The sequence below is a fragment of the Rattus rattus genome, chromosome 16 (genome assembly GCF_011064425.1).
Source record: "Rattus rattus isolate New Zealand chromosome 16, Rrattus_CSIRO_v1, whole genome shotgun sequence".
Taxonomy (NCBI): Eukaryota; Metazoa; Chordata; class Mammalia; order Rodentia; family Muridae; genus Rattus; species Rattus rattus.
This window is the reverse complement of record NC_046169.1, coordinates 23,927,134-23,954,553: the sequence shown is the minus strand read 5'-3', so window position 1 is coordinate 23,954,553 and position 27,420 is coordinate 23,927,134. Positions and strand designations below refer to the sequence as shown.

Genomic DNA, 27,420 nt, shown 5'->3' with positions numbered 1-27,420 from the left:
ATGGACATCTACACACCTGTGTAGTGCATGCATACACTCTCATAGGCACATACACACACAGAAATAGTAAAAGGAGAAGGAAAGTTGTCTCTATCTGAGATGGCAGGGCCAGCTAACCACCAGGGCAGGACTTAAGGCATTTCTGGTTTTAGGTTGTTTCCGAATTCCTGAGTGAGATAGCTGGGATTGACTAAAGGGTTTATTTTGTAGACACTTAACCTTGAAATGGATGTGAACTGATGACTGCTCACTGTCCTTTTGCAGGAAGGATGCAAACGCTGCCCTGCTCAGTAACTACGAGGTAAGGACCCCCATGCAGGCTGTTGTAATTTCCTCTTTTGGTTTAGTCTCTGCTTGTGAAAGATGTTGAATTAGTTTTCTTTAGAGATGAGAACTCATTTGAAGTTTCAGCTTAAACACAGAGGACAGGCGGCCTCTGATGGATCTTGGGGTGATCTGAGTTTGGTTCTTCAGGGAAGCAGGGAGGCCCTGGTTCATAATAGGTACTCTCCTTCTGCAAACCCCAGAGTCTCTGGAGCAGACAGATGTTCTAGAAGGCCGCTGCTTTAGAGTACAGTCCCACTGTAAAGACTCTATTAAATGCATAGACTCTTGGTAATAACCATTCTCTACTTCTCTTTGATTCTCAATGGCCTCAAAGACGCTGATATCCTCATTTTGAGAATAAGAGTTGAGTTGACTCACCATTGTGAAACAATGAGCAATAATTTGAGGGCAGATGGAAAAAGAGGAAGGAGATGGTTGAGAGGGGGTATTAGCATTTTATCTGCCTTCAACTTTGCCTGGGTCTAGTTTGCTGCTAGCAAAGCAGTCTAATAGGACAGCTCCAGGCATAGAAGGGCCTGCTGATAAATTCTGTCACTTTCCATGTCCCAGGGAGGAGGAGGTCTAGGTCTCCATTCTGTACTGTGTTCTCTCGTTCTCTCTCTCTCTCTCTCTCTCTCTCTCTCTCTCTCTCTCTCTCTCTCTCTTTCTCTCTCTCTGTGTGTGTGTGTGTGTGTGTCCGCCCGTGCATATGTGTGCTGTGTACTCTGTGTGTCTGTGTACTCTGTGTGATTAATTCAGTCTCCTGTATTGCTTTCTAAAGATTCAGTCTGAGTGCTTGTGACTTAGCCACAGGAAGGAATGTTCATTTGTCAAAACATTAGCTTTTAAGAGCTTCTCTGTCCTGCTTGGCCCTTGCTTAGTGTTTAGGTGTTTGTTTCACTGGGGAAACATTATGTTCTCTGGGTCCCATGCTACTGTTTTTCAAAGGTGGTGGGGCTGGGGGGACTAATGGGCGGGTGTTGCACAAATGTGCAGTAATGATCTATGAGCTTGTATTTTCCTCAGATCTCTGATCAAAACCTCAGAAACAGGAACACTTGCCTCCAACCCAGCACTAACGTGTCTGTCTGTCTGTGTCTGTCTGTGTCTGTCTGTGTCTGTGTCTTTGTCTGTCTATATCTGTCTGTGTCAGTGTCTGTGTCTGTGTCTATGTCTGTCTGTGTCTGTGTCTTTGTCTGTCTATGTCTGTCTGTGTCAGTGTCTGTGTCTGTGTCTGTCTGTCTGTGTCTGTGTCTTTGTCTGTCTCAGTGTCTGTGTCTGTGTCTATGTCTGTCTGTGTCTGTCTGTGCCTGTGTCTGTGTCTGTCTATGTCTGTCTGTGTCTGTCTGTGCCTGTATCTGTGTCTGTGTCTGTGTCTGTATCTGTGTCTATGTCTATGTCTGTCTGTGCCTGTGTCTGTGTCTGTGCCTGTGTCTCTGTCTCTGTCTCTGTCTCTGTCTCTGTCTGTGTCTGTCTGTGTCTGTGCCTGTGTCTGTGCCTGTGTCTGTGTCAGGACCCAGGGATTCTGACGTTAAGCGAATGGTTTGCCACTGAGCTTTATCCTTGGCTCTTATTTTTTCAATGCTGTGTTACATCATTTGTCTCATGTTCTTTCTGTTATCAAAAGAAATTGTTACAATAGACTGTGTATTAAGCAAAGCCCCTTTAAAATGTTTAGCTTGGGAAAATTTGCTTTCAAATACTCATAAAGGCTTTGACATAGAAGGATTAGTGATATATGATTTAAAAAAATTGAATTACATTTTATTTATTCTGTGTATCCCAGTTCACATGGAAGACAGAGGACTTGTGGGAATTGGTTTTCTCCTTCTAGCATGTGGGTCCAGGGATCGAACTCAGGTTGCTATGTTTGATAGCAAATGCTTTTACTGGCTGAGCCTGTGATACATTTAAGTAGTCTTCACAGTTATTTCTTAAGGGTCTTTTTTTTTTTAAAGATTTATTTATTTATTCCATGTATGTGAGTACCACTGTCACTGTCTTTGGACAGACCAGAAGAGGGCATTGGATCCCATTACAGATGGTTGTGAACCACCATGTGGTTGCTGGGACTTGAACTCAGGTCGTTTGGAAGAGCAGTCAGTGCTCTTAACCACTGAGCCATCTCTCCAGCCCAAGGGTCTTATTTTTAATAATATTATTATATTAATAATAGTATATTTTATATATTATAATAATATGGTTCTTCAGAGGAGCAGGGGAGGCTCTGGTTTATAATAGGTACTAGTGCGCTTACCTAGGAAGCACAAGGCCCTGGGTTCGGTCCCCAGCTCCGAAAAAAAGAACCAAAAAAAAAAAAAAAAATAGGTACTAGTAATATGTTGTTATAGATAATAATATTACATTATTATTTTTATATGTCTGTATGTATATGCACATGTACCCGTAGAAGCCATGGATCCTCTGGGGTTGGAGTTACAGATGGTTGTGAGGGGACTGATAGGCAGGTCCTCTGGAGGAGCAAAAAGCGCTCTTAGCCATGTCTGAGCCATCTTCCCTGTATTTTAAATAAATGGACGATTTGGACTGACTTAGCTGAGAGCGTCTAAAAGATGTTGTGTGGTTCTAGGATATAATCCTGGGACATAATGCTCTAGACCAGCTGTTGGGAAGCAGGTTGTGGAAAGGAAGTGGCCTTACCTGACTGTCTTAAACCCTTGGAAGAGAGACATCTCTCGACTTTACTGACCGATATCTCCCATGGCCCTTCCTAGGTGTTCCAGTTACTAACGGACCTCAAAGAGCAGCGGAAGGAGAGCGGGAAGAACAAGCATAGCGCTGGGCAGCAGAACTTGAACGCCATCACCTATGAGGTAAGCTTGACTGCTCATGGCCTCTGCTTAGGGAAATGGGAGGAATGGGGCCACCTGTCAGTCAGTCAGACAGAATAAAATGTCCTCACTTGTGGACACTAGGTGAACAATTGGGGTTCTCACCTGAACCACCATAAGGTGGTCCCAGTCAGCTAACTGGGATCCTTTTTCTCTCTCTCAGTGGCTGAGAGTCCTGGGCAGGCAAGAGGCAGGCAGGCAGGAGGCAGGCAGGAGGCAGGCAGGCAAGAGGCAGGCAGGCAGCAGGCAGGTAGCAGGCAGGCAGGCAGGAGGCAGGCAGGCAGGCAGGCAAGCTCTTACAGTGTGCTAGAGTGCTGGTCTGCAGCAGCTTTTCTTTCCTTGGAGGTGACAGCTAGCAGGTGGGAGCTGCAGCGCATGGCGCCCTCTAGTGTCATAACTTCGAGCAGGCTTTCGCTAGTGCAACTTCCAGCTCTGAGTGTTCCAGGTCTTGGGTAGGCCTAGGAAGTCAGGATTCCACAGCTCCTGGAAGCAGTTGACGTTGCAACTTCCCAGTAGGACTAGGAATCAGCACTCTTCAGCCCTTGATGGTACCAGCGTTATAATTTGCAGGCCAGGGTGACTGCCGCCTTTGGCCCTAAACACTTGCTGGCTCTCTGGACTCTTCTAGCAACTGTGTACGCCTGCACTTTCTCTTCTCTCAGTCTGTTCTGAGGCAGGTTCTCACGGAGCCCAGGAGGATTTAGAACTCCTGATCCTCCTGCTCAGACTTCCCAGGCACAGCCCACCACGCCCTGGCTACTCATGGCTCCTTACACAGTGTCCTCTGGCCTAACCCTCCATTCCCTCGAACTCTCACGTCTCTCCTGCTCCCATCTGGGTGCTCTCTTCCTGCTTTGAGGGGCGGCTGCCATTGCTTTTTTGTTGCTGTTGCTGCCAGCCCGAAGCTCTGTGTCATCTGTGGTGGTCAGAGCAGCCCGGCCATACCACCTTAGCAGCTTGGCCTCTCCAGCGCCCACCACTTCCTCAGCTTGAGCTGCCAGTGGCTAGGCAGGTAACACCTCGCTGCCCCACCCCACTGTCTGGGCTGCTGCTTCACTGTCTCTTGCTTCTTCATGCCAGCGCTGCTCGCTGTCCTAGAAATGGAAAAGGAGAAAGCAATAGCAAATAAGAAAAGAAAAACCCACACACCACCCGAGAGAAGCACTTTATTGGACCTGTTGCAGCCTCAGGGAAGGCAGGCAGCACCGGGGGTGAAGGTGTGTCCCAGTGATCTCACCAGTGAGCTGAACAGTCTGCTTAGCTAGTTAGAGAAAGGCTGCGTTAGTCAGGGTTCTCTAGAGGAATGGATTTAATGGGATGAAAAAAAGTTCTCTCTCATACACGCACTGTTAGCTTTAAAACCATAACAACGGTAGAATCACACCGAGAGCTGAGGACCCTGTAGCCACTTGGCGCTTGAGACTTAGTCCCTCAGCAGGCAGAGTAGTTTTTCCACAATGGCTCTCTGACAGTTGGGCTGGGGGCCACTGGTAGTTGCTCAGTCCACAAGGCTGGGTGCTTAAGTTGTCCCTGTCTGAGGTTGGAAGCCCACTCGTTTCCTGGAGAGCTCTGGTCCCTTGTCCACGATGAGAACTTGGAAACGGTTTCTGACATCAGCAATGGGGCAAATTAACTCAGCCACAGGAGGAAGCTGTGTGAGAAGGGCGAGATGAGCTTCTTCCTGTCATGTCCCTTTTTAGCTGGACCGCAAGCGGAAGGTGCCACCCACAATCTGGGTGGGACTCCCCACATCAGTTAAGGCAGTTGGATGCTTCTGTAAGTGAGGCTGCCTGATTGGGTGAGCTCTAGTGTGTGGCAGATTGCCATTGAGAGCAGCCACGGTGGGGGTGTTTGTCGGCACCTCAGCAGGCCTCTCATGCAGATGAAGGTGTATGTTTGCTCCAATCATAGCCTTGTCTCTCACACAAGTCTTAGCAGACCCTCTGCAGGGCCATCAGGGAAGTGCTATTCCTTTGGCTCCTGTGGGAATGTGTGCAGGATCATCAGGAGTTGATCGTGGCTTGCGGTACCAAAATAAACCGCAGTATGGATTGTTCGAAAGAGTCCTGTGAGGAGTCACAGCGAGCAGCAGCGATTGCAGGTCCCCAAGACCTCTAGGGAGACGTCAAAATGGCTACGGTAGCCCACTGACTATTTGACAAATAGTCCTTTAACTCAGTACGGGAGAGCCCAAACTGAGGGATGAAAGTGTCTCCTCCCACAGGATCTTTGCTTATCCATAGGAATGGAGAGAATTAGTGCTTCAATGAGAACAGAAATAACACTGATACCGATTTTAACAGTGTCATAGCAATGCTTAACATCCGTCCAGTGCCCAGGGAGAGGCGGGTCCCCCTCAGGTCCCAGGATAGAAACTATTACATTCACAGTGACAGCTTGCTACAAAGAAAGGGTTAAAATTAGCCAAGACAATAAAAAGAAACCAAGGATATCCAAGTCATAATTCCCACTGTGGTCACCTAAACTGGGGCCATGTTACTTTCCTACAGTCAGCATGGGGCACAGGCATGGGGCACAGAGAGGCCCTGGTCTCACTGCTAGCTAACCCTTGCTCTAAAACTGTACAGATGGGGCCAGCCAGCAAGTTATGCTGATAAGCTTTCGACCCAGGGGCCCAGGTGTAGCATTCCAAGGACCTTAAGATCACTACCTACCAGTCTAGGACGAAGGCTAGTTCGCATAAAACTCTCTTTATGCGAACGCAAATTCTTTTTTTCTTCCTCTTTTTAGTTTTTTGAGACAGGCCTTGGCTGGCCTGGAACTCACACACCAGGCTGGTTTGGAACTGATAAAGATCTCTGCCCCCTGCCCTGCCCCTGCCCCTGCCCCCCCTGCCCCTGCCCCTGCCCCTGCCCCTGCCCCTGCCCCTGCCCCTGCCCCTCTTTAGATTTGGGTTTAAAGGCATATATCCCCACCTGGCTGACCAGATTCTTTACTACCCACAAAAAACCCCAATGCTTTGTTTAAGAAAAAACTTAGAAAATCCAAAAGCATAAAAAAAAAAAAAGGAAGATAGCAAAACTAATTCCTAAGGTTGTTCTCTCCTAATTTGGGAACCGGAAGGTATTACATTAAAGCCATGAGTCAGCGAACACCAAAGCGCCCGTGGTTGGGCTGGGGATGTAGATAGCTGTATGCCCCAGCCCTTGACGGTCTTGGGGCTGGGGTGATGCCCAGCAGCTGAGCTTACTGCCCTGCAGGGGCCCTGAGTTTGGTGTCTGGCACTTGCACTGGGCTGCTCACGACCACCTGTAGTTAATCCCAGTGTCGGGGATCCAGTGTGGCTTTCTTTTTCTGCAGGAACCTGCAGTTCTACAAACATATGCACATGCAGACATACAGAGAGACGTAACATTTTTTTCTTTTATTGGATTTTTTTATTTATATTTCAAAAATTATTCTCTTTTCCCGGCTACCTGTACATAAGCCCCCATCCCCCTCCCCAGAAACGTAGAATTTAAAAATAAAAAAAATACTTAAAATTCTGAAAATTTTAGAATATAAACTCTAACACTGCTTTCCTCTTTTCTTACTCAGTTTCTTCTTTCAGGATTTCCTGTGGATGGGTGTTTGCTTGGTGTATGTCTGCACATGTGTATGCTCGTTTGCCTGTGGAGGTCAGAGGAGGGCATCAGATCCTTTAGCTGGAGTTACAGCCAGGTGTGAGTCACCATCGCTTCTCTGCGATATGCACTCCTCACCGCTGAGCCTTCTCTCCAGCTTATTCAAATTTCTATATCCTAGGGCTTGAAAAGGGTGTTTGACTCCCAGCACCCACGCCTGGTGACTCAGCTGCTTGCAACTCTGGTTTCAGGAGGTCCCGAAGCCTTCATAAGAATCTGTATTAAGCTGCACGTATACGCACAGACTCATAAATAAAAACACACCCTTTTTAAAAGCCTCACAATTTCTACAACTTATACTGCCGTTCTTTTGTGTATTTATTCTTTAGACATTAAAATACATATCGAAAACACCATGTAGGAACCAGAGTCCGGCGATTGTCCAAGAATTCCTCACAGCAATGAAGAGCCACAAGCTGACCAAGTAAGTTATCCTCAGGAGATGACAGGTAACGAGAAATGCGGCGAGAGCAATGTCTCTGAACAGCCGTACGCAGCAGCCGCATCTGCATTCAGTCGCACTGTGGCCTCAGAGCTGTACAGTACTGTTTAAGGTAGGATCACGGTGCTGTGGAAAGACAGCTGAGTTTCAGACACATGGCCTTGTAGAGCCTCGTCATGCTTACCTCAGAGGCTTTTCTTAGGGTCCCAGTTCACGAAGCCCTTTCCCGCCTGTCGTGACAGCTAGACTAGAGTAAAAGGTTCAGGATTAGAGCACTGAGTTGAGAGTATAGCTCAGTGTTTACCTGGCATGGCTCCGGGGGTTTCATCTCCAGCACTGTTGGGTGCAGGTAAAAGCAGCATTTGCTTTCTATAAGGTCGATCGATGAAGTCATCTGACACTTGTGTGCTTGAGGTAGAAGCGGCTTGATTATAGTCTGTCTGAACATTAGGTGCCTACCAGCACCTTTTCTTGGACCTTGATATGTGAGTTTAGTTTACGAAAGCTAAAAACACAGAATAAGGGTTTGCATTAGGAGAAAACCTTCCTGTGTCTTTAGGATCAGCGCTAGGGTTGATAACTTCCAAAAGTTGCTCTGTAACCCGCTGTCCGTTTGCTCAGTGTTTTGGTGTTGGATGATTCTGGGGATCAGCCCCAGGCCTCACACGTGCTGGGGGGTATTACTGAGTCACTGATCCAGCCCTCCCGCTTTGTCCTGTCCCTCAGGATGACGGCGGCTCACACAGTGCTAAGTTCTCTAAAGAACACTGAACACATCTTCTAAGCGCACTCGTGTGCGTGCGTGCATGCGTGTGTGTGTGTGTGTGTGTGTGTGTGTGTGTGTGTGTGTGTGTGTGTGTGTGTTTAAGTGTGTGTAGTTGCCCTTGGAAGCTACAAGAGGACATCAGATCCTTTGGAGCTAGAGTTCCAGGGGTTTGTGGGTGCTGAGATCTAAACCCTGGTCCCAGGAAGAGCAGCCAGTATTTTTATTTAACCACTGAACCATCTCTCTCCAGTACCGTGTCCATGCCCTTCATCCCCTCCCCCTTTGGAATGACGTTGTCTTCCTAGAACTACTGGTCGTCCATTCATTTCAAGGCCGCTTACCTTTGTTTCATGTTGTAGTAGCTGACGTCTCTGATAATTCCAAGATCCCTGAGTTAGCATGAGTTTGCTATCTCTCCCTTTCCTTTGAAAATAAGTCATATTTTCCTGGTTGAAATAACTTTGTAAATTGTACCCGGGCTTTCGACTATTATATTCAGATGGTTTAGACTGGCGATCCCGTCAAAGCCTTGGTTAATGTTGCCCTTCGTTTTGTGGTGTGTAGCCAAACTTCCGAGGGTTTTCATTGCTAACCCTGGCAATAGGCACTAATAAGTATGGCGGTTGCTTTTAAAAGTCATTTTAATTATTCGAATGTGCGTGTCTGTGTGTCAGTAAGTTCAGGTGACTGCAGATGCCCCAGGATTCCAGAGGCTTGGGCTCCCGGAGCGGGAATGACAGACAGGTGATTGTGAACTGCCTGACAGGAGTGCTGGGAACTGAACTCGGGTCCCCTGCATTCTCTTAATCCCTGAGCTTCTCATGATTGGATTTCGTCCTTTCCAGCTGTTCGTGTGGACTATCTGGATATGGTCCCTGTGTCTTTTCCATGGTGGAGAGCGGGCTTGGCGTGTCTGAGGCTCCGGGCTCCATCACCAGTATTGCTCCCCATCCCGGGAAAAGAAGACCCCTATAAAATAGGAACGAGCTTGCAGATTGATTCAAATTAGTTGTAATCTACATAAGCTGAAAGGACGGTTCAATAGAGCATTATTGGGTCCCTTTCCTAATCTGCTGTCTTCAAATTAATTATCTATCATATCGGGCAAGAGCCCCTGGCAGTGTTGTACAATGGCCAGTAGAGGGATCCAGCAAGCTTCTTTCGCTGGGGCTGGCTTCTGCCTTTTGGCCTGCGTGGCTGCATGCCAACTAAGACAGGCAGTGCATTATCAAACGGGAGCCATGTCTAACAGAGGAACTGCTGACATGTTCTTCCAATCTTACATTTGATCTTGAAGTCACCGTCTTTCTGTTTTGCTCCAGGGATTATTACTTTGTGTGGCTATCTTCACTGCTGGAGTCCTTGAGGGCAGGCCAGGAGACATGTTCTGTTTGACTTGGCATAGCTATCAGAATACAGTTGGAGATCAACTCCGAGTCACGCTGGCACTGTGTGTTAAGTAATTGTTTTTATTTAGTGTGTTACCCGAGTTTCCACCCAAAACTGATCCTTTAACATTTTACATTGGCCCTGTACTCTCTGTTTCTTAGTATCTGACTCACAGTCCCTGGTCCTGTCCTGAGATCACCGCTGTAAGGCACACAGCTCTGTGGAATGACCCTTGCTTTCACAGCCAGCTCACTTGGGTCTGCAGTCATTCTGAGCATCTTCTGTTCTGCACACGTTATTCCATGGCTTTAACACCATAGTTTTGGGACGTGTACCTCAGACCAGCCAAGCCCAAGTACAGATGGCAGATTCTCAGGTTTCCCTAGTTGCCTTACCAGATCTGCTCTCAGAACGTAAACTCCTGCTGCTTACCTCCTTGGAGTTCCCACAGCTCCTATTAGAAGTCGGGGTTTCCCCAGCCCTTCCTTTGCTTGCCCATCAGATTACATCTGTGTTATGCCGAATCTGACTCTCTCAGTGCTGTGATGGAGAGGCTCTGACTGTCCGTTTTAGGGCATACTGTTTTGTTTATAAGTGGAGATGGGAAGATGAAGGAAGGTTCTGGATGCGGCTGAGGAAATGCTGCTTGCTAGGCAAGGTGTGGAGTTGGGGATTGGCCTGAGGCTTTTCTGGATCAGTCTACAGTTTGTTTAGATCGTTTCAGGAAAGTGGAGACATTTGAAGGTAGACTACTGAAGAGCAGGGTTCACAGGATTCCTGGGGGTGAGCTAGAGACATCCAAATTCATACCAACACCTCTGGGAGGACCATGGCTGGAAAGATGGGGCAGGGGTTAAAAGCACTGGCTGCTCTTGCTGAGGACCTGGGCTTAGTTCCTAGCACCCAGAGGATTCGGCACCTCTGGACTTCCTGCGAACGGCACGCATGCATGGATGTGTATTGTCTGGTGTCCACAAAGGGAAGAAGGGGTGTCGGAGTCTCTGAAATAGGAGTTAGAGACAGTTAGCCTTCATGTCGGCACTGGGAACCAAAGCTGGGTCCTCTGCAAGAGCTCTTAGTCAATGGGCCATCTTTCCAGGCACAGCTTCCAGTCTTTTAAAAGACATTTTACTTGTATTGAAAAGCGGAAGGGCCCAGAGGATGGAGCTGTCGTCCTGTTACCAAGAGGGTGGGGGGATTTAAGGTCATGGTGAGGAGGGCACATAAGAAAAGTGCCCGGGAGCCGAGCTTGGCAGTGGCGAGGGTGGCTCCCAGGTTTCTGACTGTCGGTCCTCCAGAGTAGAAGGAGAGTGAGGAGCTAGTGTGCTGGAGGAGAAGTCACAATGGCTCAGATGTGTTGACTTCAGAGCATCTGGTGTATCCGAGTGGAGATGTGTGGGAGGCCCTTGACCAGAGCGGTCCGAAACTCAGCTCCCAAAGCTCGGCAACATGGATTCTCCACCAGAGCCTGCAGCAGCTCTTGAGATTGTGCCTTTGTATGGGGACATCCCTAAGAGGCTTGGAGGGGAGGACAGACACGAGGACAGTCAGAAAGACAAGTGGACAACAGGAAAGGGTGGCGCTGTGGTGCACAGGAGGAGCCTGGAGGAAGCAGTGGCTGGCCGTGCAGCTCAGAGGTTGGTCAGGGCATCATGCGGTCCTGCAGAGGAGCCCGGGGTCTGTGAATGGTAGGCAGGAGCCCTAGCAGCCGAGCCGCATCCCCATCCTGTTTGCCCAGAACACTGTCTGCTCAGTGCAAAGCTGCCCTGTCCTCTGCTCTGCGCATGCTCTCCTTGGTGTCTCTTTCCATCTTTTCTCTCCCTCTTGCTTTCCCATGCTGCTGTGGACTGAGCACAAGGCTTCCCGCATCTGAGGCCAGCTCTCCACTACGTGAAACCTCGTTCGCTGAGTAGATGGTTATAAGTGTTTTGGGGGATCTGAGGCATAGATCTTGACGACTTTGTGCTGCCATTGTTAGTACCTGCATCAGTGGCGAAACTGTTGTGGGGCCGTTGTCATGGTGACGGTGTCTGCTGGAAGCATGTGGCCAATGTGAGCTGGGGTGGGTGAGTAGCGGGAAGCGTGGACAGGTCCGTCCTTCTCCGTGTCAGTTACAAGTGTTTCCTGTTTGGAGGCCAGATGGGAAGGAGGCAAGTAAGTGATGATAGCAGCCACTCGAGATGTGAGGTGTGGCCTTTCGTGACCCTCATGAGCTCTAAGTACTACTCTGTTTGTCTGCCAGTCATGAGCCTGAGGCTGGGGAGTGCCTGGTTCACACTGAGGCCGGGGAGGGCATGGCTCACACTGAGGCTGGGGAGGGTATGGCTCACACTGAGGCCGGGGAGGGCATGGCTCACACTGAGGCTGGCTCACACTGAGGCCGGGGAGGGGCATGGCTCACACTGAGGCTGGGGAGGGGCATGGTTCACACTGAGGCCGGAGAGTGCATGGGTCACACTGCTTCCCAAACACCTGGCCAAGGCAACTGTGGTGTGTCTTTTCATCTTTGTCTAGAGTTATCGTAAACTCCATTTGTGTTGAACAGAACTAAAAGATGCCCCAGTGAACTAGATTGTTGGGGGAGGGCGGCAAGGGGGGGAGGATGGGGAGGGGAACACCCATAATGAAGGGGAGAGGGGAGGGGATGTTTGCTCAGAAACCGGAAAGGGAATAACACTTTCGAAATGTATATAAGAAATACTCAAGTTAATAAAAAAAAAAAAAAAAGAACTAAAAGATGAGTCTTTAGTCCTTCGATGGACTGAGATGGAAATGTGGGACTTCATCACCTGTGTAGGGGTGGTGAAAGCGAAGCCAGTGCTCTCCCTTTGAAGTCCTGTCCCTGGAGCTGAGAGGTGGCTCAGTGCTTACCTGCATTGGCTGCCCTTGCAGCGGACTTGAGTTGGGGTTCCCAGAGCTCACATGGAGCCTCATAACCGTTTGCTACTCTATTCCTGGGGAATCTGATGCCCTCTTCTGGTGTCCATGTGTAGTGCATATAACACACGTGCAAACAAACGCCCGCACACTAAAAAGATTAAATAAATCCTTGAAGTCCTTCACCTTTTAACCTTCAGCAGTGGGCTGTGGATCTCTGGTGTCAGATGATAACTGCTGTAATCCTGATAGGAGGCGTAGGCCAGAAGATGAGGTACTAAAGTCATCCTTGGCCTTATACCAAGTTTGAGGTCAGATGGTAATTACTATCTGCAAAGTCCAGGCTGGCTCAAATTTCACTATCCTCTCTCAGCCTGCCCAGTTCTGAGATAGCAGGCCTGAGCCAGCCAGCCTGAGCCGCCAAGCTGGCTTCTTTTTGCTTTACTAAGATAATTCAAATTCGAGTAACACTTTGTAATAGCTGCTTTTCTCCTTACTGTGCTAAATGCCTGACAAAAGCCATTTGAGAGAGAAATGGTGTGTCCACCATTAGAGGGTGTGTCTGTCATTGGAGGGCGTGTCCATCATTGGAGGGCGTGTCCGTCATTGGAGGGTATGTCTGTCATTGGAGGGCGTGTCTGTCATTGGAGGGCGTGTCCATCATTGGAGGGCGTGTCCGTCATTGGAGGGTATGTCTGTCATTGGAGGGCGTGTCTGTCATTGGAAGGCGTGTCTGTCATTGGAGGGCGTGTCCATCATTAGAGGGTGTGCCTGTCATTGGAGGGTATGTCTGTCATTGGAGGGCGTGTCTGTCATTGGAGGGTGTGTCTGTTATTAGAGGGCGTGTCCGTCATTGGTGGGCGTGTCCGTCATGGGGGAGAAAGTGTGGTAGCCAGAGTCAGGCAGCGCTGGCATTGCAGCCTCCATCTGGACTCAGTGTTGGTGCTCGCTCACTTTCTCCTTTTTTATTTAATCCAAGAGCCCAGCCCATGGAATGGTGGCATCCATATCAGCCCACCCTCCTTGACCTCACCTAGAAACTACTTCATAGGCATGTCCAGAGGTGTGTTTCTATGACGGTGATAAATCCAGTCAAGGTGACGACACATTGACCATCACATGCTGTAACCCTAGCTTCTGAGAATGAGGCAGAAGGACCAGGAGTTCAAGGTCATCCTCAGCTAGATACAGAATTCAGGGCCAGCCTGTCATAAATAAAAATGAGGTCCTCAGTGGGTGAAGGTCCTTGCTGCCAAACCTGAACGCCTGAGTTTGGTTTTGGAATCTACACGGTGGAAGAGAAACAACTCCAAGTTGTCCTTGGACCTCCACATGTGTACATGTGTGCTATGACTTACACACACACACACACACACACACACACACACACACACACACTAATGCACTAGATAAACATACATTTAAAAATTCTTTTTAAGAGGCTGGAGAGATAGCTCAGGGGTTAAGAGCACTGACTGCTCTTCCAGAGGTCCTGAGTTCAAATCCCAGCAACCACATGGTGGCTCACAACCATCTGTGATGGGATCCGATGCCCTCCTCTGGTGTGTCTGAAGACGGCTACAGTGTACTCATACACAAAAATAAATACATCTTTTTTCTTTTTTTTTTTTTTTTTTTTTTTTTTTTTTTTTTTTTTTTTTTTTTTTTTCCGGAGCTGGGGACCCGAACCCAGGGCCTTTCGCTTCCTAGGCCAGCGCTCTACCACTGAGCTAAATCCCCAACCAAATAAATACATCTTAAAAAATAAATAAAAATAAAATTTACTTTTAAAAGAAATCAAAACCTGAGCAATTTATAATCTTAGTCTCAAAACTGAATTCTTAGTCATTTCTAAGCAGTTACTAACCAATGAAGATAATCCACTTTTTTAATTGAATCAAGAAAACATGAGTTAAAAAATTTTCAAGTAAAACTTAGTCTAACAAATATGGGGAGTTCTGTCATTGCTTTGTTTTGTGAGACAGGGTCTCGCTTTATCGATCAGGCTGGTTAACTCGCAGAGATCTGCCTACCTCTGTTTCACAAGATCAAAGGCTTGGGCCACCGTGCACGGCAAGAGTCCTCTTTTAAATGTGCTTTTATTGTTGTTGTTGTTGTTGTTGTTGTTGTTGTTGTTTCTCCGTTGTATGAGTGTGGGTGTGCAGTTTGTGGAGATCAGACGCGGAACCCTCAGGGTCAGTTGTCCCTTGCCACCTTGCAGAAGTCAGGGATGGAGCTCAGGTCTTCAGGCCTGCAGGAAAGCCCTCTGCTGACTGATTCAGTGGAATCTGGTTTTGAAACTCTTCAGGAAGCATTGCGCCTGTGTGCCCTGTAGGCTACAGGCACACATGGACCTCTGAGAGGCCTCTGCTTCTTCCTTCTTCCTCATTGCCGGGTCACGTGGCAGTGGCCCTCCAGCTCTCTTCTGAGAGTAACTTGGTCGAGCCCCAAACTCCTGCAGGGCATTAGGGTTTTAAGCAGTTTGTGCTTTTCTTTTGACAGAGCCGAGAAGCTTCAGCTGCTGAATCACAGGCCAATGACCGCTGTTGAGATCCAGCTGGTGAGTGGGGGAAGGGACTGGACTCCAGGGTTGTTTTGTGGGTTGGAGACGCAGAAAGGCAGAGAAGGAACGAGCCAAAGCCTGCACACCCACCCCGTGCCATAAGTGAAGGGAGAGACCAGAGGCCTCAGCACTTGGTCCTAGTTAATGTGGACACGAGGGAGTGGGAAGCTAGAAATTTAATTCCTTAAATGGGTTTGGCAGCCTGTGTTCTGATCTTCTAGACCTTTCTGGCCATGGCTTGCCTGTGGGGGTTATAGCCAACCAGATGTTGCAGAAAAACATTAAACTCAGAGTGTCCCCACACCCACCTTTCCATGTCTTTCTTCCTTCCACATGTTGTTTTCCTCTCCGGCCCTCTAAGCAGAGGCTCTTGCTCTAGCTGATAGCCAGTTGTCCCCGTCTTCTGTTGCTCCCACCTCTGCTTGTCTCTCTCTACTACACAGCATTAATTTCTGTCGCTGTCACACAGTGCAGAGTGTGGTTATTCCGTCCTTCTCCTGCTTCTGACCTCTGTAAATGCCTGTCCGGAAGGATGTCCCAGTCAGCCCCACCGACTTCGAACCCATGATTCCACTCCCCTCAGCCTCCCAAGTGCTGGGACTACAAGCAAGTGTGAGCACACCTGGCTTACATATCACTTTCTAAAACCATAAATGTGGTTTCATTTCCCTGCCTAAAAATATCTAGTGGGGCCACAGAATATATAAAGTTCAAACAGCAGCCACAGTGCAGAGCTTCCGCAATGGTGTATGGAGATGGAGCAGGGGTGCTCTAGGGAGAAAGTGAAGATGAGGGCCTGGGAGAGGCTTCTCTCACGAGCTATGTGGCAGGTTCCTCCGGTTACATGGCCAGAGCACAGCAAGCAGTCCTGTCACCGCCAGAAAAGACGATGAGAAATGGTAACTTGGTTTCCAGTGCTTGTAGCTCTTACCTGGTGGTGCACACTTAATCCCATCACTCAGCAGGCAAAGGCAGCAGAACTCTGAGTTCCAGGACAGCCAGGACTTCAGGGTTGGTGGCACATGCCTGTGATTTACGTTGTAGAGGCAGAGGCTAGAGGATGGCAGTGTGAGGTCAGCCCGGGTCACATAATGCATCCCTATCCTGAAAAAATATACATAATAAAAAACAAGAACAAAAGCAGTCAGCTCTTTGTAAAATTTACAAAGAGTATAGAAGTCAGTGGCTACAGAACGTCTATGATCTTCAAGAATTTCCTATTTACAACATTTCAGAGGTTATAATGTACTTAATTTTTGACTAAAACCTTTATTGTCTTCCTAGGGTTTTTTTCTATCCTTCTGAATGTACCCAAAAATTAAATTATGAAAATTTTCTTCCATTCCAGGGGGCTTCCTGGGAACTTGGCCCCTATGCTAAACTCAGGTCCCGACTGTATGTGCTCATTGTTCTAGACAATGAGATTCAGCTTACAGGAGAGTAAGATCAAGAAAGCAATCCCTGTCCCTTGGGTTAAGGACCACAGTTGGGTGTCCTCCAGCTTTAATCAGCACCATATGCTGTTCGTTGCTGAGTGGCAGATGGAGACATGAGGATTAGCCCGGCCCCATCCTGAGCCTGTGGAAAGCTCTGGGGTCGCTTAGTGAGAGAGCTGATACCCAGTGCTTCAGCCATTTCAGACATGTTCCAAGAACCTAGTTGGTGTCACTTTCAGTGTTGGAGGAGGACCAAGAATCTCACCTTTTATTCCAGTGAGTGGCTCATCAAGGTCTGATCGGGGCCTTGACATTGTTCCCCTTCCAAGCTGTGTTTCCAGAGACAGAGATGAGGGGGGGCTTACTAGGGGAGTAGGTCACAAGGTTATGGGAGCACAGAGGGCCCCCCAAAGCCATCTATACGCTGAAGACCCTAAGGTACTAGAAGAGTGACCCAGTCTGGGTGTGAAGTCCTCAGTATCAAGGAAGCTGATGGTTTAACATAAGCCTGACAGGGCCTGAGGGCCAGAGCCTGAGCTGGGGTGTCCTGGAATGCAGCTGAAATGTCCTCTGGGGACACACTTGGGGGAAGAATGGTGCTGCCCTGGCCCCCAGCACTCTGATGGCGCTCACCTGTGTTGGAAGTAGACATTCTACACCAAGTCCTTTACCTCACACACAGGCTTCCAGACACAGCACAGATGCACCCAAAACCTATCCAGTTGACGGGGTATGCTTTAGGACACAGTCTGGTTAACCAAAATCACCCATCACACCCAGCAGGAAGACTGGCGTGGTGTTTCCTCAGGGCCTTCTCCTTCTACCATCCCTTGTTTCCCTGTGGCTAGACCATTTTCTAGTCAGAGTTGTTTTCCCTCCGCTAGAATTGGCTGCAAAAGGTAGCAAGCCCTTTGCCAGGGCTGAGAGCATTAGGAATGAGGGCTTCTCAGACGTTGGAGAGCAGAGGACTGGAGAGCTTCTCTGTAGTAACTACAGCCATGTGTTCTCCCCAGACTCAGACAGCAACTGTACCACCCATGCTTGTTAGAATTCAGTTGAGAGCAAGAAGTGCCTCCCTGGGGTTTGTTGTGGTCCTTTGGTGGCTGTCCACTGACTGGGAGGCTCTGTGAAGAAGTGGGCCTACTGTGTGAGTCCAGCTTGCCGTGCTGTAGTCGGTTTGGGATGGTCTAGGAGCCCTCCGTAGGTGTGTCAGTAAACCCTGTGAACCCAGGTCATCGTCCTGCACGTTAAGTTCCATGGCTCACTCTGCATTCTCCCAGGCCCCATCGGTGCTCGCTGTAGGCTTCGCTGCAACTTAGTCCAGGAAGTTCACGGTTCAGAGGCTCCGTGGGCCGCTGGGCCAAATAGCCAGAAGTTATCCCAGTGGCTACAGTGGCTGGGTTTGCCTTATCCAAGATGGATTCTGTGTTTAGTCTTGAATCTTCTCCCCAGGATATCTCACTTAAGGCCACATTTCACATATATTGTAACATATAGATTAAAGTAATCACACACTGTTTTTCACTGTCTTTGGTAAACCCCTGCTTTTTTTTTTTTTTTTAACTGCAACCATCAAATGAGGTCAGAAGTACAGTTTCCTATCTAGTCTTACCTAAGGAGATGGCACGTTAGCGCTCAGAAGGGTTCCCCGATTCTTAGGTAGGAAGGGAGAGACGGCTCAGTGGGTAAAGTACTTGCCCCGCAAGCTTGAGGACCCGAGTTCAAATCCCCCAAGCCCACATAAAGCTGGTTGTGTAGTGTCTGTAATCCTAGGGCTCCTCTAGGGAGGTGGGTGGCAGAGAGAGGAGAGTCTGTGGGAGTCGGCTATCCTGACATACATATGCAGGAACAACAAAAGGAAACCTGGACTCGGGTAGGTGAGGACCATTCCCAACGTTGTCCACACACACACACACACACACACACACACACACACACACTGTGGCATGCACGTGTGCATACATACATAAAGATTAACAACTTGGAAAAATGAAAGAAGCTTAAATGTTCTTTCGGGTTTAAAACCTTCGATTTCTGATTAGAGCCGCTTGGCCTTAGTTAGCTTTGGGGTCGTGTGAGGAAAGCCGTGTGCTCGGGCTGGCGGCTTCCCGTGGGGAGCGGCTCGTCTGGCAGCCTCCAAGGATTAAGAGAGCTTTGTATATGCAGAGATCTGTCTTTCCCCATGGGCTGGCTGCTGGCACTTGGGGTTTCCAGTCTCACTTGCCTCTCCTTGTGAACAGCTCGCCCGCTGGTACAGGAGAACATTGAGATGGGGCCTTGAGCCTTTCGCCTGTGTTGGGGGGGGAAGGTGAGGCACGGTGGAGTTGTCGATCACCACAGTGGTCCAAGAGGAGTAATTAAGCTTTCTTTTGGGAGAAAAGATTCTCTTCTGAGTGTATTTCATTTAGCACACTGTGCTTGGGTTTCCTTCTGTGCCTGAGAACTGAGAATCGTACTGAGAATCGTATGTTTTAGAACAGCGTCCCAACTCTGAGGATCCCTGAGGATCTGGTTCTGATAAAAAGGCTGCTGCTGTTACCAGAGCTGGTGGAACTGGAGAGCTATTGCCCCTTTGCTCCAGGCACACCTCCTGACTCCTGATTGGCACGGCAGCCACCAGACCTAGAGGCTGTGATGAGGGCCTCAGAGGGCCCCAACCCAGCTCACCCAAGAGGACTCCATCCCGCTGGTCAGCTTCGGTATTCTAGAAGGAGCCGGTATGGAGCAGAGAGCTGCTCTCCGAGTGCCGTGCCTCCCGTTACTCATCCGCCTTGTCTTGGCTTCAGGCTTTAGGGCTCTGCACTTCACCCCCTCCCAGAAGCGCCCTGGTCAGGATGGCTGCAGCGTGGCCCCTCTGTTGTATGACGGAGCTCTCCAGAGATGCTCTAGCCCGGTTGCTAATTGGCCGTGTTGGCCAGTTACTCGTGAGCTTACAGGCTGGGCTGATCCTCCTGCCCCTGCCTCCCTAGTACTGGGATCTAGGCATGTATCAACATACCTATATAAATATGTATTTTTTCAAGAATTGTTTCTTTTCTCACTTTTTTATTATTTTAAAACATTTTCTATCATACATTTTGATTGTATTCGAACTTCATGTTCTCTCTCTTTCTCTCAAAGGAAAAAACACAATCCCATGAAACTTAAAACAACACAAAAACCCCCAATAAGACAAAAGTTACCAAACTATACCAAAAAGTATGACAGACATGGAGTCTGCTTTATGTAGGCCGTTCTCCTGGGCGTGGGGCTGGCCTGGAGTGTGACTGATAAGCCCAGCGTCACTCCATTGGAGAAAGCTGGTTTTCCTTTCCCCAGTAGGTTTTCAGTTGCATAGTCTCTTGATCAGGGGCATGTGTGTCCCCTTCCCCTCCGCCTTCTTCTCCATGATGGGTTACCCTTGTGTGTGCAGGTCTCGTGTGTACGTCACCGTCTCTGAGTTCTTAGGTGTATCTTAGTTTGGTGTCCTCCATCACCTCTGCTCTGGGAATCTTCCATCTGCAGCCCTTGAGCATAGGTCCCTGAGCCTTGATGGGAGGGGTTTGATAAAGTCATCTCATTTAGAGCCGAGCGCTTCAAAACCTCTGACTCTGCACATTGTCCTGTTGTGGGTCTCTGTGTTCATTCCCGTCTGCGGCGGCAAGAAGAGGCCACAGATGAGGCTTGAGTGCTGTGTTATCTATGGGTGTGGCAGCACGCCGTTAGGAGTCATTTCATTCCTATGTTCCCTTAGCAGAATGGTTGCTATGTTTCCCCAAGGACCTGGCAGTCTCAGGTCCCTTCGCCATGTTAGCCGTGTCACCTGGTCCCCATCTCATGGGGTGGATCTTAAATCCAGTCAACAGACAGTTGGATCCTCCCACATCATCTGTGCTATTCTCGTGCCAGTCTACCTAGAGCACAGGTTCCATGGCTGGGCGATGCGAATGCCTGCTTTTCTCCCCTGGCAGTGTGTGTGCCTTCTCGCGCTGTGCATGTGTCAGTAGGTGTAAAGCTTCTCTTGGGCACTAGTTCTGTTCTCCATCCTTGGTAACATAGGGAAGTGGCATCTTCAGCAATAGGGCCTCGCCCTCAGGTTGTGGGGGTCACAGTGCCGCTAGAAATACCCTATGGTTTGGGGGACCTCTTTGGCCCATGACTCATCAAGAAGTAAACCGTTCCTGGCACTGGGGTTTTTACTTGGTCACATATGATGTCTACTTGGGAATTTCTTTATAATGTGTATACATTTTAGGAAGCTTCTCCACTAGCAGGCTTCCGTGTGGGTTTTCAAAGGGTCTGGTGTTAATTGTCCCTCTCCATATTCCTCCCTTCCCTGCCCTCCATCCCCATTTAATCCTCCTATTCTGGTTCCTCCTTCATCCCTTTTGTTGATGTTTTGTTTATGTTTTTTGAGACAGGGTCTCTCCACATAGCCCTGGCTGCCTTGGATCTTACTGTGTAGACCAGGCTGGTCTCAAACTCATAGAGATCTGCCTGCCTCTGACTCCTGAGTGCCGGGATTAAGGGCAGGTCCCACATGCCTGTCCCTTTATCTCCTTAGAACCCTCTCTTCTATTTCTCCTTCCTGGAGGACCCCTGCCTTCCCCCTGGTTACCTACCAGCAGCCTAATCTCTGTGGGCATTGTAAATAAAAGGCATATTAAAGCTTAAAGGCTAGTGTGCACATATGAGAGAAAACGTTGTGTTTGTCTGGGTTGCCTTACCTGGGATGATGGTTGTTTCTAGCTGTATCCATTCCTATGCAGAGTCCTTGACAGCTGAACAATATCCCATTGCTTAAATAGACCGCATTTTCATTATCTGTTCATCAGTTGATGGACGTCTCAGCTGTTTCTGGTTTCGGGCTATCATGAACAGAGCAGCAGTGAACATGGATGAGCAAGCGTCTCTAGAGGAAGACGTAGAGTCCTGTGGATATATGCCCAGGAGTGATAGCTGGGTCATAAGGTCCGTCAGTTTTCCCTTCTGAGGAAGCTCCGCACTGATTTCCACGGTGGCTGTATCCTTTGCACTCATGTCAGCAATGGAAAGCTGTTCCGCTTTGCCGCACGCTCACCAAGCATCCACGCTCATTCGTTTACCGACTGAGGTGAGGGGAACCTCAGAGCAGTTTTAGTTCGCAGCATTTCCCTGATAGCCGAGGGCGTTGTCTATTTCTTCAATAAGCGTTCGAAGCCATTCAGGTTGTGTCTTTTGATCTCTCTTTAGTTCTGTACCCCATTTTAAAATATTGGGTGTTTTCCTGGTCTTCAGTCTTTTTAGTTCTTTGCATGTTCTAGGTCCTAATCATCACTATGTAGAACAGATAAAGAATTTGTGTACAATTAGTAAAGATTTGTTTCCATGCTGTAGGCTGCTGCTTGGCTCACATAATGATGTGTTCCCTATTGCCTTTTAGCTTCCTGAGGTAGCATTTACTAATTGTTGCTATTAATGCCTCTGGCATCCGGTATCCTGTTGAGAATGTTCTTTCCTATGTCGATGGAGGCGAAGCCTATGCCCTGTCTGGTCTTACGTCTGCCCTGTAACTGATCCCACTTGGAACTGAGTTTTGTGCAGGGTGGTAGGTCCGGATCTATTTTCATTCTTCTACATGCACCTATCCAGTTTGATCAGCAGCGTTTGTTGAAAATACAGTGTGTATTTCTGGATTGTTTGTCAAAGTCAGGTGTCTGTTGATATGTGGAATTGTGTCTGCATCTTCAATTCTATTTCATTGATGAACATGTCTGTTTTTATGTCAATATCTTGCTGTTTTTATTATTATAACTGGTCTTGTCTTAGTCCGATGGGTTTGCCCTTATATATAACTTGGTTTTCCCCTTGCAGCTTTTAATATCCTGTCTTTGTTCTGTATGCCTTTTGTACCTGATAGGTATCTCTTTCTTTAGACTGGGGAATTTTTCTTCTATAAGTTTGTTAAAAATAACTTTCTGGGACTTTACACTTATTATATGTAGATTTTGTGTTTTCATAATGTTCCAGATTTCCTGGGTGTTTAATGCCTAGATTTTAATTTTTGAAAATTTTTTTAGATTTAGCTTTTTATTTGACTGAACTACCTATTTCTTTTATCTTGTCTTCAAGACCTGAAACTCTGTCTTCTGTGTCTTTTAATCTGTCGAGACAGCTCACCTCTCAGCTTCTTGTTTTACTTCCTGAGTTTTTCCATTTTGGGTTTCATTTCAATCTGGCCTCTCTTTAGTAATCGGTTTCTTTATTAAATTCTTCTTCCATATCCCAGGTTGTTCTCGATACTTCATTCACCTGTGTGTTCTCAGGGTCTTCACTAAGACGGTCATTCGCATCCTCTTTAAGGACTTGAGCGTATTTATAATTGTTACTCTGAAGTCCTCGTCTTCTGCTTCAGTGACATTGCTCCCCCAGGCCTGTTACAGCAGGTTTCTGCCTTCTGGAGGAAGCGTTGTCTTGGTTGCTCGTGTGTATGGAGTCGGGATCTGCCGTGCTTCTCGGTGTGGATATTTGGTCTTGCCTTTAGTCGGTGGGTGCTCTGTTCTTAGTTACTGTTGCCCCGTCTTTGACCTAGCCAGCTGTAGTGGCTGTGGGGTCCCTGGTAGATAGCATGTTTGTGGGAAGTCACAAAGGAATGGGGTGTGCCAGGAGGAATGGTCCCCTTGGGACTTGGCCTCGCAGTGCTGACCCAGGGTCCCCCTAGTTCTTCCCTGCTGCCCCTTCCGGTCATTCCTTCTAAAAATTGGTTCTCATTCAGTAAAGAGGTTTATTCGGGCTAAAGATGTATGTCAGTTGCTAGAGTGGTGGCTTAGCCAGTGCAAAGTCTGGAGTGCCTTTCCTGGCACTGGACAAACCCAGTCCGGTGGTCCAGTTCTAATAATCTCAGCACTTGGAGGGTAGCCACAGTGAAATTAGAAATTCAAAACTGTATCCTTGACTATGTGGCAAGTTCGAGACCAGCGGGGCTACTTGAGACCTTGTCTAAATTGGTAAAGCGAAAGAACCTTAGAAAATAGCTTTGCTCAGGTCACTCCCTACGTGAACACCCAAAGCTATTCTCTAGCTCTGGAAACCACCTGGCGGAGTGGAGGTGTTGTGTGCCCCTGGGGTGTGCTCTTGGACATGTCTTATATCTAAATGAACAGCACTGTGTCTGGGAGAGGAGGCAGCCAGGGTTGGAACCTGTTCTTTGTTTTACTTCCCTACATTTGCCAGGGTTCTTTCTGCGACACCCTTTGTATCAGAGGGCTGTAAGGAAACCTTCATCTAGGAAGTGCTTGTTACATGCCCGCGTCGCCACGTGAAGCTAGTCTTTGAGTACTTGATATTGCCTTTAAAGATGTATTTTTATGAGGGTGGAGAGGCAAGAGCACAGCTGCTCTTCCAGAGGACCCAGGTTCCGTTCCCAGCACCCATGCGGCTCATAGCCATCTTTAACTCCAGTTGTAAGGGGTCTGATATGCTCTTCTGGTCTTAGCAGGCTTTAGACACACAAGTAGTACACATGCAGGCAAAATGCTCATACCCATTAAAAATACAAGTAAATTAAAAATCGGAGTTAGTATTTTCTATTTATGTGTACATGTGCCTGTGTCTTGTGTGTGTGCCTGTATGAGTGTGCGTGGCCTGCAGAGGCCAGAGGAAGGTGCTGGCTTCCTTGGAGATGGAGTTGCAGGTGGTTATGAGCTGCCATGGGTGCTGGGAACCCCACCCAGGTCCTCTGCACCAGCAGCCAGTGCTCTTAAGCCCTGGCTAAGCTATCGTCTCTTCAGCTTCTCTTTTCCTTCTTACTTGTCAGACTCCTGTTCTGCATTCTTCTGAGGCAAGTGGGGCCCTGTGGGGTGTGTTAGCTGACTTTCTCTTGCTCTAACAAAATACCCGAGACAATCAACTTACAAAGAAGAAAGGTTTATTTTGCCTCATGGTTTCAGATTCAGTCCAAGTATGTATGACCCTGTTGCTGTGGGCCTGTGACAATGATCATGCCATGAACTGCTCACCTCGAGAAACTAGAACCAAAGAATAAAAAGGCCAGGGTCCCAGCATATCCCCCCCCCCCGTATCCTTAATCCTCCCTCTAGGCCCCACCTACTAGCAGTTCTTCTATGCTGGGGACCAAACCTTCCACACAGAGCATTTGAGGGACGTTTAAGAGCCAAACCACCATGTTAGCTGGCGGCTTTCCGCCTGGGAATGCCAGGCTGAGAGTCCAGTTCTGCTTCTTGCTAAGATTATAGTGAGTGTTGTAAGATTATAAAATTCCTAGTGTGGCTCCGGCACACAGAAGCCCCTACAGAGTTCTGGTGAGTGCCAGGGAAGGAAAAGTAGTCAAAGATAGAAACTGTGTCCCTCGAGAGCAGCATCCAGTGAGGGGGTGACACCACTCCAGTGACAGGTGCTCATTGTGAAGTCCAAAAGTTTACCTAGGGCCATGTCACACACACTCCCCGTCCCCCAAAGGTGAATTTCTTTGCACTTCCAACAGTCTCATATGGATGGGGATGGCAGTAGAATAGTTAGATTTCCCTTCATTTAATGAGAAACAAGATGGGCATGGTGGTGCTGGCACACCCTTAGCTCGGGGGGTTGAGGCAGGCAGATTTCCGTGTTGGAGACCAGCCTGATCATAGACAGAGAGGCAGACGGACAGACAGACAATCGGCTTCACTGACTCATTTTGTGATTTTCTGTGCCTGCTCTGGCTTGAGCTGGGATTTGAACTGGTGTCACCCTACTGTGGATCTTTGATGAGGCCCAAGCTGGCTCAGGACCAAGTGCTGGGCTGCTGTGGCCTGCATGGCTGGGGCGGGCTGTGACGGGAGGCTTACTCCTAAACCCGACACACTTCCTTTCCCTTGTAGATGGTGGAAGAGAGCGAAGAGCGGCTCACGGAGGAGCAGATTGAAGCTCTCCTGCACACTGTCACCAGCATCCTGCCCGCAGGTCCAGAGGATGAGCAGAGCAAAAGCACTAGCAATGACGCGGCAATGGAAGAGGAGGAGCCTGCATAGACGTCTGTGGCCATGTGACACAGCTGGCCAGGTTGTTCGTGATGCTCAAAGCCACGACAGCCATTTCCTGGATGTTCAGAGAACTGTTTATTTGGCCTGACCCCTCTCTCAATATTCCTGATCTCAGGATTGGTTGAGAAAAAAAATCACAAAAATAAGATGAAAAGAAATCTTTGTGCCTTGGGTTCAAGAAACATGGGGTCAGAGAAGGGCAGAGGGTTAGAGATGGGGGAGCATGGCTATGCAGCCCTCTGGGTAGAAAGGCTTGTGTGGCCTCTGTCGCACTTGTACGCAGTGGGGAGCTATTCAGGCGCTTTGATGACTGTTGTAGGCAATGTCAGGCACCGCCATAGAATGGAGCTGGGGAACGACCTCAGACGGTCTCGAGCTCCCAGAGCTGCACACAGCTGCTCCAGGGGAAATGACCCAGGGCTTAGCTCACTGTAGAGGAATGTCCTCGGCAGAGCAGGAGGCAAGGAAAGGAGATAAGAGGAAACTGCAGCCTGAGCCCAGCCTGGTGTACATAAAAGGAACACACATGTGAACACACCTAACACACATGCATGCCACACACATACAAATAAATTGGTCCCTTTTCTGTGGCAAACCCATAACTCTCTGGCCTGGGTGAGAGACAAGGAAAAGGCTTATTTTGACTCTCGGTTCTGGTCCAAGATCAAAGGGCATCTGGGTATAGCCCTCTTGTTGCCAGAGTGCTCAGGTAGCATTGGCTAACACATTACAAAACACGAGAAGCGTTTGTTTGTTTTCAGAGTCTCTTGTAGCCCACATTGACCAAAGTTCATTCTGTCTGAAATCGTCAGACACTTTCTGATTCTTTGACCTCAGTCTCCTTAACGCTGGGATTCAAATATATGCCACTCACTTAGGAGGCAGAGGCCAGCCTGGTCACACAGCAAGTTCCATGCCAGCCAACGTCACACAGTGAGACCTTGTGTCATAAAAACAAAAATAAATAAAACAAAAAACCAAAATAGTGTGTGCCACCATACCTGGTGTGTGTGTGTGTGTGTGTGTGTGTGTGTGTGTGTGTGTGTGTGTGTGTGACTGCAGTGCTCCCGTAGGACAGAACAGCAGGCGGTTGGGTCCCCAGGAGCTCACAGGATCTGCCCAAGGGCTGGGCAGTTCACTTGGTGCTTTGCACTGAGACATCTCTCCAAGTCACGATAGGATCTTACTGCGTGGCTCAGACTCTAGACTTCAGGCAAGATAGGCCAGTCCTCCCATATGTCGTTCTGTCAGGCTCTGGCTACCAAAGTCTAGTAGGGAAGAGCAGTGGTCCGTGACTCCCTTGCATTGTTCCTGAGTCACAGGTGGAGACACTGAAACGTGGAGACATCGAGAAAGGAGCAATGCCTTGAGGACTCAGCCAGCAAGCTGCGGAAAAGGGAGCACACACCCCAGGACTATCTACCCGCTCCAGACTTAGGCCTCACAGCCTGGGGCCAGGCCTAGTATCAAGCCTGCCTCTCTGCCGGGAAACGTCCCTGAATACTTTTGAAAGCAAACGAAAGGGATTGTTTGCTGTGGCCAAACACCGTGACCAGAAGCAACTTAACTTCCAGGTTACAGAGCAGTGAGGAAGTCAGGCAGGAACGGACACAGAAGAACACTTACCGATTTCTCCCTCCTGGTTTGCTCACCTAGCTTTTTTATTTTATTTTTTTAAGTACCTAGGACCACCAGCCTAGAGACAGCACCACTCAGAAATGAGCTAGGACCTCTGTCAATTATTAATTAAGAAAATGCACTACAGACTTACATACAGAAAAATCTTATGGGGGCATTTTCTCAATCGAGGTTCCCTTTTCTTGTATTAAGTTGACGTAAAGCTAACCGGCACAGGGGTTGAGCAGGCAATCGGGGCTGGAGGCTGTGGCATGCTGGGTAGCTGTGTTCCTCATTCTGGAGTCAGTTCCGGGATGCTTACAGCTTCATCAGTCACCTGCATGTCTTGGTCCTGGTTGAGTTGGTAATTTTATTTACAGAACCAGAAGCTCCAAGTTGTCCTTCTGCAGGGCCGGGTTGGGAGAGCCTGGAAAGCTGGGGGGATTATGGGTAAATATTCCAATTCTTCCCCCTCGTGAGGGCCTCAACTGAGAGAATCAGAACATGC

General features: G+C 48.5%; 1 protein-coding gene across 1 annotated transcript; it reads left to right on the top strand.

Moving 5' to 3' along the window:
- Crcp (CGRP receptor component) lies at nt 1-26,278 on the top strand. Its single transcript, XM_032887231.1, has 6 exons — nt 1-20; nt 265-301; nt 3,063-3,161; nt 7,153-7,247; nt 14,800-14,857; nt 25,134-26,278. Exons 1-6 carry the CDS (start codon nt 1-3, stop codon nt 25,281-25,283), a joined length of 459 nt encoding a protein of 152 aa, XP_032743122.1. The 3' UTR covers nt 25,284-26,278.
- The last annotated feature ends 1,142 nt before the right edge of the window (nt 26,279-27,420 follow it).

Excerpts from the sequence above, each read along its gene's own strand:
- Crcp (XM_032887231.1), top strand. The coding sequence starts at position 1 with ATGGACATCTACACACCTGT. Across the intron at positions 3,162-7,152 it reads TGAACGCCATCACCTATGAG|ACATTAAAATACATATCGAA; the intron begins GTAAGCTTGACT and ends TTTATTCTTTAG. Across the intron at positions 7,248-14,799 it reads AAGAGCCACAAGCTGACCAA|AGCCGAGAAGCTTCAGCTGC; the intron begins GTAAGTTATCCT and ends TTCTTTTGACAG.